Source organism: Zingiber officinale, chromosome 6B, assembly GCF_018446385.1.
Source record: "Zingiber officinale cultivar Zhangliang chromosome 6B, Zo_v1.1, whole genome shotgun sequence".
Taxonomy (NCBI): domain Eukaryota; kingdom Viridiplantae; phylum Streptophyta; class Magnoliopsida; order Zingiberales; family Zingiberaceae; genus Zingiber; species Zingiber officinale.
This window is the reverse complement of record NC_055996.1, coordinates 83,542,285-83,554,054: the sequence shown is the minus strand read 5'-3', so window position 1 is coordinate 83,554,054 and position 11,770 is coordinate 83,542,285. Positions and strand designations below refer to the sequence as shown.

General features: G+C 38.8%; 1 protein-coding gene across 1 annotated transcript; it reads left to right on the top strand.

The window, feature by feature from the left end:
• Positions 1-96: 96 nt before the first annotated feature.
• On the top strand, positions 97-10,475 carry LOC121992898 (coatomer subunit alpha-1-like). Its single transcript, XM_042547521.1, has 5 exons — positions 97-241; positions 364-573; positions 1,005-1,496; positions 1,809-4,769; positions 10,018-10,475. Exons 2-4 carry the CDS (start codon positions 366-368, stop codon positions 4,757-4,759), a joined length of 3,651 nt encoding a protein of 1,216 aa, XP_042403455.1. The 5' UTR covers positions 97-241; positions 364-365; the 3' UTR covers positions 4,760-4,769; positions 10,018-10,475.
• The last annotated feature ends 1,295 nt before the right edge of the window (positions 10,476-11,770 follow it).

Below are 11,770 nucleotides of genomic sequence, written 5' to 3'. Positions count from 1 at the left end.
TTTCAAGGGCGTAATTGTATAAATGGTAAAAGTTTAGGGCCAACCTGAAACGCTGAGATTGAAAACGAAGTAATATGACTATATAATTTTGGGACGGGCGAAATGTAATTACTATGTAGCCGGAAAGAAGAGATCTCTCCTCAACCATCGGTCGTCGGGCGACCCTCTTCAGTTTTTCGTCTCCTCCTCCAGATCTCTTCCGGGAGCGATCTAATCTCGAGATCCAGTTCTCAGATTCCAGGTCGGAAGACTCCTCAAGATCCGACTTCCGATCTGAGCCCTAGATCTGATTTACAGTGTGCGCTTCCTCTTCCTGCGCCGGGAGCTGATTTACATTTGTTTCGTGCGGTTTTGATCTTGCAGCTATGCTGACCAAATTCGAGACGAAGAGCAATCGGGTGAAGGGGGTGAGCTTCCACAGCAAACGGCCCTGGGTGCTGGCCAGCCTTCACAGCGGCGTTGTCCAGCTATGGGACTACCGCATGGGCACCCTCATCGACCGCTTTGACGAGCACGACGGCCCTGTTCGCGGAGTCCACTTCCACAAATCCCAACCCCTTTTCGTCTCCGGAGGTGATTGTTACTTTGTCCTTACAATTTCCAGGCTTCCTTCGATCTGATTGCCCTAGCGTTGCATTCGATTTTGCTCGTCGAGTATGAGATCAGATCTTGCCCAGCCGTCCTTTGATCTACTTGCCCTGGCGTTATATTCTATTTTGCTCGTTGTGTCTGTGATCAGAGTTGGTTAGCGTTCCTTCGTCGTGTCTCGCAAATGGTGGTTGGTTTGCTTTCATGATTGATCGCTTGAGACTAGATGAAATTGCTATTGATGCATATTTTTTTATTTGAAAATCAAATCTTCGGGACGATAGATAGGAATATGCCGTTTTTTTGGCCTTGTTTTCTTTGACGTTTTCAAATTTGTTAGGTTCAGATCCGTTCCAATAACCTCAAGTGTTCAATTTACTTGTATTTGTTTTCTGACGGAGATGCTTTATTTGTAGGAGATGATTATAAGATTAAGGTCTGGAATTATAAGACACACCGGTGCTTGTTTACCCTCCTTGGTCATCTTGATTACATTCGCACTGTGCAATTCCATGATGAGCATCCATGGATCGTTAGCGCAAGTGATGATCAAACTATTAGGATTTGGAATTGGCAATCTCGGACCTGTATTTCGGTATTGACAGGGCACAACCACTATGTGATGTGTGCCTCGTTTCATCCAAAAGAAGACCTGGTTGTTTCTGCATCCCTGGATCAAACTATCCGTGTTTGGGATATTAGTTCCCTTAGGAAAAAGGTTGCGCCAGCTGATGATCTCCTGCGTTTGGGTCAGATAAACTCAGATTTATTCGGCGGTGTTGATGCTGTTGTCAAATATGTCTTGGAAGGTCATGATCGTGGAGTCAATTGGGCATCATTCCATCCTAGTTTGCCACTCATCGTGTCTGGAGCAGATGATCGACAAGTAAAATTATGGAGAATGAATGGTAACTTTGAAAATATCTGTCTGTTGAATCATTGACTTCCTTGCAACCTTTATAAAGTATTTAAACTTTATTTTTTCACTCCGGATAAAATCATATTTCATGGGATATCATCCACTAGAGTTGTGCAAATTTCTATTTTCATATTATATAAAATATGAAGAATATATAGATACTTACTTGCTTAGAACCATTCATTTTCTTGAGGATGGAAATGAAAAAAAAAAAAAAAAGATTATAAACTTCTGCAATAGTTTTTTTTTTTGAAATTCTGACAAACGAGTCGTGCCCCATTAAATATCCATTGTGTTGCAGATACAAAAGCTTGGGAAGTGGACACTTTGAGAGGTCACATGAATAATGTTTCCTGTGTGATGTTTCATGCAAAGCAAGATATCATTGTATCTAACTCAGAAGACAAAAGCATTCGCATTTGGGATGCTACAAAACGAACAGGTATTCAGACATTTCGCAGGGAACATGACCGTTTCTGGATTCTTGCAGCACATCCTGAATTGAACCTTCTGGCTGCTGGTCATGATAGTGGCATGATTGTTTTCAAATTGGAGAGGGAACGACCTGCTTTCTCTGTTAGTGGAGATGCTTTATACTATGTGAAAGATCGATTCTTGCGAGTCTATGAGTTCTCATCTCAGAAGGACAATCAGGTTGTTCCCATAAGAAGACCTGGTTCAGTTAGCTTGAACCAAGGACCTAGAACATTGTCTTTTAGCCCCACTGAGAATGCTGTCTTGATCTGTTCTGATGTGGATGGTGGATCATACGAGCTTTATATTGTTCCTAAAGATGCTGCTGGAAGAGGTGATTATATGCAGGATGCAAGGAAGGGAGCAGGGGCATCAGCTGTTTTTGTAGCTCGTAATAGATTTGCTGTTCTTGATAAGAGTAGCAATCAAGCCATAGTTAAGAATCTTAAAAATGAGATTGTAAAGAAGAGCCCTCTGCCAATTGGTACTGATGCTATATATTATGCTGGCACTGGTAATCTGTTGTGCAGGGCTGAGGACAGGGTGCTTATTTTTGACCTCCAACAGAGGATTGTACTTGGAGAACTTCAAACTCCATCTGTTAAATACATTGTGTGGTCAAGTGACATGGAATCAGTTGCTTTGCTAGGTAAACATACGATAGTAATTGCTAATAAGAAACTTGTGCACCGTTGCACATTGCATGAAACTATCCGTGTGAAAAGTGGTGCATGGGATGACAAAGGTGTGTTTATCTATACAACATTAAATCATATCAAGTATTGCCTTCCTAATGGAGATGGAGGAATAATAAAAACACTTGACAACACTATTTACATAACCAAGGTTTCTGGAAACAATATCTATTGCTTGGATCGAGATGGGAAGAACCATACAATATCAATTGATTCGACAGAGTATGTCTTCAAGCTCTCCCTGTTTCATAAACGTTATGATCATGTGATGAATATGATCAGGAACTCACAACTTTGTGGTCAGGCTGTCATTTCATATCTACAGCAGAAAGGCTTTCCTGAAGTGGCTCTCCATTTTGTGAAAGATGAAAAGACTAGATTCAACCTAGCTCTTGAGAGTGGTAACATTCAAATTGCTGTTGCTTCAGCAAAAGAGATTGATGATAAGGATCACTGGTACAGGTTGGGTATTGAGGCTCTTCGACAAGGAAATACTAGCATTGTGGAGTATGCATATCAGAGGACAAAGAACTTTGAGAGGTTATCTTTTCTTTATCTCATAACTGGTAACGAGGAGAAGCTGTCCAAAATGCTGAAAATAGCTGAAATCAAGAATGATATTATGGGCCAATTCCACAATGCCATGTATCTTGGTGATGTCCATGAGCGTATAAAGATATTGGAGCATGCTGGTCATTTGCCTCTAGCATATGTGACAGCTGTGAGTCATGGACTCAAGGAAATTGCTAGCAGGCTTGCTACTGAGTTGGGTGAAAATGTTCCCACTTTACCTGAAGGTAAAAAACGTTCTCTTCTCCTGCCACCTTCATCTCTGATTTGCTGTGGGGATTGGCCAATGCTGAGGGTAATGAGAGGTATTTTTGACAATGGGCTGGACACTGGTAAAGCAGGGAATGAGGAAGAGGAAGATGCTAGCAATGCTGACTGGGGCGATGAGGAATTGGACATTGTTGATGTGGATGACATGATACAGAATGCTGATATAGGTATAACTGCAGAACTTGATGATGGAATTCCAAATGAAGATAACGAGGAAGGAGGATGGGACCTTGAGGATTTGGAACTACCACCAGATGCTGATACACCAAAAGCTTCTGGCAATGCTACTTCATTATTTGTTGCCCCTACTCCCGGCATGCCTGTTAGCCAAATATGGATTCAGAAGTCATCTCTGGCAGGTGAGCATGTAGCTGCTGGAAATTTTGATACAGCCATGCGCTTGCTTACCCGACAATTGGGTTTCAAAAATTTTGCTCCTCTGAAGCCGCTTTTCATGGATCTTCTTCTGGGAAGTCACACCTATATGAATGCATTTGCTTCCGCTCCAGCTATGTCAAATGCTGTTGAGAGAAATTGGAGTGAGTCTGCAAGTCCTAATGTGAGAGGACCACCAGCACTCATATTTAAGTTTTTCCAGATGGATGAGAAGCTAAAGGCAGCTTATAGAGCCACAACTGATGGAAAGTTTCCAGAGGCTCTACGCCTATTTCTCAATATTTTGCATGCTATTCCGCTTATCGTAGTGGACTCAAGAAGGGAAGTCGATGAAGTGAAGGAGTTGATTGAAATTGCCAGAGAGTATGTTCTGGGCTTAAAATTTGAGGTCAAAAGAAAGGAACTTAAGGACAATTCAGTTCGACAGCAAGAACTTGCAGCTTATTTCACCAATTGTAAGCTTCAGAAGATTCATTCAAGGCTTGTCCTCACTAATGCTATGACTATCTGCTATAAGGGAGGAAATTTTGCGACAGCAGCAAATTTTGCCAGGATGCTTCTGGAGAACGGCCCAACTGAAATCCAAGCAAAAAAGGCAAGACAGGTGCTTCAACATGCTGGTGATAGACAGGATGCTAATCAGCTCAATTATGATTATAGAAATCCTTTTGTAGTGTGTGGGGAAACTTATGTTCCTATTTATCGGGGGCAGAAAGATGTTTCTTGTCCTTATTGTGGGGCTCGGTTTGTACCCTCTGCTGAGGGGCATCTCTGCTCTGTCTGTGAGCTTGCAGTGGTGGGAGCAGATGCCTCAGGTCTGCTTTGCTCTCCTGCACAATCAAGATAAATGAAAACAGGTACTTTTCTATGTAATACTTTTCTTCTGGCTAGTCTAACTTGTTACATATTGCTTTTCAAGCTGATTTTCGATTCTAAGTTTAAGATAACATTAGGCGAGTTGATTTTAATCATTTATCTTGGTTTAAGCGATTACTTGGATTAAAGGATAAGGTTTCAAAATTTATAAACTTTTTTTTTTCTTGTTTTCAATATGGGGAAATTCATTTTGGTTTTAGGATGTGTTTGTTTAGTTTTTCAATAAAAGGCCTTGTTATTCTTTAAGCTCACAATTTGTTTCCATTGTTTATAGTTGTTCATTTCCCTTGGATCTTCTATTGTTGTTCAGTGTACTTTCCGTCTTAATTTTATCAACCTATTTAACTATTCAATATCATTTTTTAAACTTTATTAATTAAATTAATTTATTATAACTTGAATTGATTCAAACTTTTATTAGCTATTTTCGGTTCACTATATTAATTGTGTTGTAGGTTGGTTGTCATATTCCGAACTGATTTTTGTTTCTAGAAGACCCAATTCAAACTTATCCGCACATTATTTCTTCTTGGTCGTACACTGTTCAATGTATAGTGTCTTGCCCATTGCCTAAGTCAAATGTCAGTCCCAACCCCCAAACTACCATCTACCCAACTCAACCTTATCTTAGCACACTAAGAATTAGATTTATAAATGAGCTAAGCAAAGCTAAGAGTTTTCAAGCTTGTTCATTTCTCTTACCGACCTTGTTTATTAAAATTCTTACTAAGCTCAACTAAGCTTGAGCTTATGACCATTTACCAAGCTCAATTTGAGAAATTATTGTATTTAAAATTTAGTTAAAACAATGATCCAATACATAAACTTTAGTATTTTTCTTATTTTTAAATAATTTAAAATTATATAATTGTAAGACATTATATATATATATATGTTTTGTGATCAAAAGGTTACGGGTTCAAATCCTGGAAATAACCTCTTGCAAAAAATAGGGTAAGGCTGCGTACAATGAATCCTTCTCCGGGACCCCGCATAGTGGGAGCTTCGTGCACTAAGTTGCCCAGAGAATATATATATATATATAAAGAAATAAAACTATAATGAGACTTTAGACCAATTAATACAAAAAGTATATTCATGAATTATTCACGAGCTTTGTTGATGAATGCTAATGAACCAAACGAGAAAATTACATTTTTAGTCCGTAAGTTGCACTTTTTCTAATTTTCGTCCCATTATCTATAAATTTACATTCTTAGTACATTAACTTGCATTGTTTTCCAATTTCAATCTTTTTTTGTCCGGAATTTGAATTGACCATCGATAATTGTATATATGGCGACGACGATGATAATATGGAGAATTTAGGTATTTTACTTTTGATGGACAAATCACTTACGTGACAAATTTTTTAAGTCCACCTGGGCATTAAGATAAATAAGGAACACAAAATCAAAGTCACCTCACTTTAAAAATAAAATCAATAAAATTATTTTCTTTAAAATATTGTGGTGGAGAAGAATGGGGGATCGTTGGTTTGGGGGAAGGGGGGAAGATATATAATGTGCGTAATTCCCTTTGAACCAAACTCATTAATGTTGCTTTTTAATTTGTTTTTAAATGTCGAATGAACATAACAAACTCTCTTATTGAGCTAATTATTGAGTTTGTTTATAATACCCTATTCATTTACAACCCTATTAAAAGTTAGTATGTCAATTAGGATAATTATCCTATGAATAATAAAATTTAAGATTAGTGTTTGATTGAATTTCAAAAGGTTAAATAAAGGACATGTATACATCTTATATGAAGAAAGAACTATTAGTTAAAATTAGAATTGCTGGGAAAACAATTATTTTTCATGCGTTTATGATAGTAAAAACTAGAACTCTTAGGTGGCGTTTAGTTTAGGGGTTTGAGAATGAGGGAATGGATTCATTCCCAAACCTTGTGTTTGGTTGATGGGAATGGAATTAAGATTTTGGAATGAAACCCAAAAATTTCGGTCTTGATGAAACCATCTCCTCCCTTGGGTTTTGATGAGAATGAAAATGAGAATTAAGTTTTGGACGAAAATACCCTTAATATATTTGTTGAATTTTTCTTTCATAGCACTTTCTCTCTCCTTATTTTCTCTCACTATACTTTTTCTCTCCTCATTCCATCATCACACTTTGTCTCTCATCATATTTTCTCTCTCAATCTCTCCCATCATACACTCTTCCCATTTTCTCCCATCACACCCTCTTTTCATTCTTTTCAATCACACTTTCGATCCCACAGGTCATTCGAGATGGTAAGTGGTGTCATGCTTGGCTGTCAGGGCGTAAATCCCCAGACCGTGTGCAACTCACCCCACCACCACTTGCCCTCTGGACTGCGTGATTTACCTCCCTCGTGATGGCCTGGGGTCGGGTGGGCGGGGGCGCTGGGGGCGAGTGATTTCGCCTTTTGCCACATGTTTTCTCTTCCATCACACTTCTTTCCTTATTTTGTTCTCATCATACTTTCTCTTTCATCATGTTTTCTCATCATAATTTCTCCCATCACGCCCTCTCTCCTCATTTTCTCTCAGCACTTTCTCTCTCTTTATTCTCTCCCATCACATTTTCTCTTTCATCATATTTTCTTTCTTATCCTCTTTCATCATGCTCTCTCCCATCACACTCTTTTTCCTCATTTTCTCTCATCATATTTTCTTTCTCATCACACTCTCTCTTATCATATTTTCTCACATTCAATTTTCTCTCACATCTAATTTTTTTCTCTAAGGATAAAAAAGAAAATTTTGGTTTATTTTGATAGAAAATATTCAACTAACCAAACATTGTTTTTAAGAGTAATATTCATGCTTATACCCATTCTCATTCCCTAATACTATGATTCCTATTCCCATTCTGATTCCTAGGAAAGAACCAAACACCACTTTAGATCCTTGAATAAATAGTGAAACAATAGTAGTGAGTTTTTTTGTGTCATCGCTCTCAACAACATTCTCACTCGAATTTCTACGAAAGTCATACGTTGATTCCCAGTGTCTCATACAGTTAGCCCCATAACCATCTATAGAGAGATAAATCAGGAACCGATCAGGCCACCACATGGGAGGATATTTCCTCCGGCTTCACAGAGAATCAACCCTCTCATTTATGCAAGTCTACCATGTGGTGACCAGCTCAGCTATGTCCTGGGACAACATTCTCACTCTAAAGAACCATATTAGTTGGGAATGAAAAGGTTAACTTTGTCTCATGAAATTATTATTAATTGCCTTAACATTTGTTTATGAGGGTCCCTTTACTCATGATGCTACATCTTTAAATTAAGTCGGAATATAATTCTTGCATCTAGCTTAACTTGGATGTACTGATCGAGTTATCTGATCCTGTCTAAAATCGGTGAGAGTTGGACTATCGGTGAGGTGTCATTGATGTTGACCAAGTTGCCATAATAAGGAGAAAGGAGAGGGTGAGTTGTCTTCAATATCGACCAGGTCGCGTAGCCTTCGAAGAATAGGGTGAGTTGTCCCTATCGCCAAAAGATTTTGCGAAGAGTAAAAAAGTGAGGAGGGAGGGGTTAGAATGGAGATCGGGTTGTCCCGACCTTCTACTTTGACACCCAAGTCAATCTTGTAGATGTGCACTCCTATGTGCGCGTACCTTGGCCTACAAGGGCGGGACTTTTATAACTTGAAGGAGTGATGTGCCACATTTGTGATTGTCAGAAAGGATGACGTGCTTCTCTCAGGATGTCGTATCACGATAACGAAGGTGTCCCATTGTCGTATAGGAGATCACATTACTCATATCTGGTACTCTAGAAGATCTCATGGGATCACGCTAAATCCACTGTACTGTTCCACGTGTCACACAAGCCCACATGCTAGAGCATCTAGATATCTAGGTCTGAGAGAATCGTTGGATAGGAGTGGAGGTGAGTCGGAGTGTCCAACCGATAGAGTTGATTGGACATGAGCTGTATCCGGTCGGAGAGTTGGGCCCCTGGAGTCAGGTGTACCGAGTAGTTCGGAATCAACAGGTGGATGCTTGGTTAGGGGAGCTGGGACGAACGGAGAGTTGTGTCGACAGGGCCGACTGGAGTGCTGGGTCCACAAGACGACTGCACAGTAGTGAGAGCTCGGAGGTCGGAGGCGGTGTCAAGAGCGCGGCTTTGAGGCAATGAGGGCTTAGAGGCCTGATTGACAATGGAAGTAGAGTGCAATGGGGGTGCACGACAACAATGATTAGGAGGCCCGAACAGTGATGACAACGGGCTCTGGCCCTCTGAGCGGCATGCTCCATAGGCGGTCGGATCTATGCTGGAGGCGGCAGCAGTTGCGGGGTTTGTGCCGGAGGCGACGACAGCGTGGGGTCTGTGTCGAAGGCGGCGACAACATCAGGGGTTGGTCGGAGATAGGCCGGCAAGGGAGCGTGGAGGTCCATGACAGAGACTAATGGTTGGCTACATGACGTGTTGGTCGGGTGCTATGAGAGGACGGTGGTGGCTATGGTGAAGTCAGCAGGGTGGAGACTACCTTAGGGGCCTGCTCAGGCGACGAGAGAGGAAGGGAGAGAGCTATTTGACGGTGGAGGGCATGGAGAAGGAGATTGGGGGCCGGAAGGCAGAGGCGACATAAGAGCATGCTCCGTGGTCTAGTAGTGCAAGATCCGGCGATAGCAGTGGGGGTGACGGCGGCATGGGGAAGGAGTGCCGATCAAATGAGTTTTTCATTAATCGTACAAATCTTTATGAGATCCATCAGAAGACATTAATAAAAGAACGTGAAATGGAATTTTTTTTTTTTTGGTGAAACTTAATTTTTTAGAGGTAGACATGCCTAGCTATCAGTCTTGTGCTATTTAAGTGTAGAAACCTCATATAAGGTAGTGGAAACGACCTCACATAAGAGTTAAGATTCTCAAGTTGCGTCAACTGAGTGCTAGAACTTGAGAATTCATTCTTGTTCGAACATGGCTATATCAAGATTTTCCCTCAACTGGCAAACCTGCTAGGGTTGAGATTTTGCAGGAACCCATGCAGATACACAACCTCAACTTACCTATCCAGTTGATGTACTGGTCTTTTGTCAATTGTCTTGGATGTCATTTTACCATGTCTCATAGAATGAAAATAATTTCCAAAAGTCTGAAGTCTGTATACGATACCTCAGAATTTTGTTAAACTACTCTTGATACATATTTTGTCTACAACTGATAAGTATAATTACTTTTTTCCTCAGAAAATAATTTTCTTTTTATGTTTCAGGTATGCCTACAAGCTGTCCTGCTTCGGAAACATGCATTGCTCAGAGGCCTTTGTCATCCCATCTGTTTCTCTAGCTTTAGTAAATCTTATTTTTCTGGGGTTTTGGCACGGCGCAGCTATTGCCTCTGTCTTTCGTGGATTATAGTACTGGGTGGATGTTCTTCATCCATGCACAGTGGCCAGATTTTTTCCGAGGATAAAACTTAGCTTGGAATGTCTTCCAAACATTCACTTCTGAAACATTTTTTATATATATAACTAGACGTCATAAGTTGGGTCCTAGCCACCAATCTCTATTCTCCTTTTTTGTTTCATTTTTAAGCATATCGATTTTTGTAAGTTTTCCATGCAATTAAGAATTTGTTGATGCGTTGTTGTCAAACCCGAAGGCATTTTTATTTTCCTTACAAGTTACTTAGATTGTGTGACAAATATTTCAATTTACAGAATTTTATGCATTACCGCTGCTGAAATTTAAAATAACCGTGCTGCATCATTTGTATCTTGCGATGGTATGTATGTGTTAAGATATCGATCGGTTATGTCAGCTTCTAGAAAGAAATATTTTTTTTTAATATTATTTTTTTGAATTTGAAATTTAATAAGCAGTTAACATCCAAGACTATCCTTATGAAACTTAGCCTATCGTTGTAGCTATAATTTTATTACATGACTTACATTTGGAAGTCACGCTTATTCTTAGGACGATTTTTGTGCATATCGATATGTTACGATAGAAACTTTTTATGATTCTCATGACTATATTTTAAAATATGAAATATGCTGGTGTGTGAATATGAAAATTATATGCAGGAACGTTTATTTAATGTTTAATTGCTTATGTATTTCATCGTTTGTTTAATTGTTATTGCCATTATACTTTTATAATTATTTTGTTATTTTAATTAATGATTAGAATGAGAAATATAGAGGTTTAAGACAGTAAATCTCTGCCAATTTGAAAAAGCTTATTTGAAGGTGAGCTTTAGATTTTGAATTGCCTAATTATTATTGTTTTTGTTTGTATTTCCTAACTTAAATGAGTTATAAAATATCAAGAAAGAGAAAAATTATTAGAAAATTTAATTATGTTATTTAGATATGTTTACACTGTAATTCAAATTAAGTGGTCTGTGTGTTTTCAATATGTGTATTAAGTGTACAAATACTTGAAATTAGGGCGGTAAACAAATCGAGTCGAGCCGAACTTTGGGGTATTCAAGTTTGTTTGATAAGATAATCAATCCGAACAAAGCCGAGCTTAAAATGAACTAAGTTTTTGAAATGAGTCTTCAAGCTTGACTTGGTTTATTTTTTATGAGTTTGAGCTTATTTGAAGCTTGCCTTGAGCTTGATTCATTTAGATGTTATCAAGCTCTCAATTCAAACTTGACTTGAGCTTAGTTCGAGTTTGGCTTGAGCTTGGCTTGAGCTTGGTCAGAGCTTGGCTTGAGCTTGGTTCGAGCTTGGTTCGTTTAGATATTATCAAGCTCTCAATTCAAGCTTGTTTGATTGTTTGAAACTTTTAGTTGTTTGATTGATTATTGAGTTTGATAATTTAAATTTATTTTATTTTATTTTATTTTATTTTATTATTTATTTAGCATATTGAAAAGAGTTTTATTAATTAATATGGTTCGTGAACATTGTTCACGAATATTGTTCACGAACATTAACGAGTTGAACACATATATTCAAGCTTATTTATTTAGCTTAACGAGTTGTTCAAGTTTGTTTGTTTAATTAATCTTAT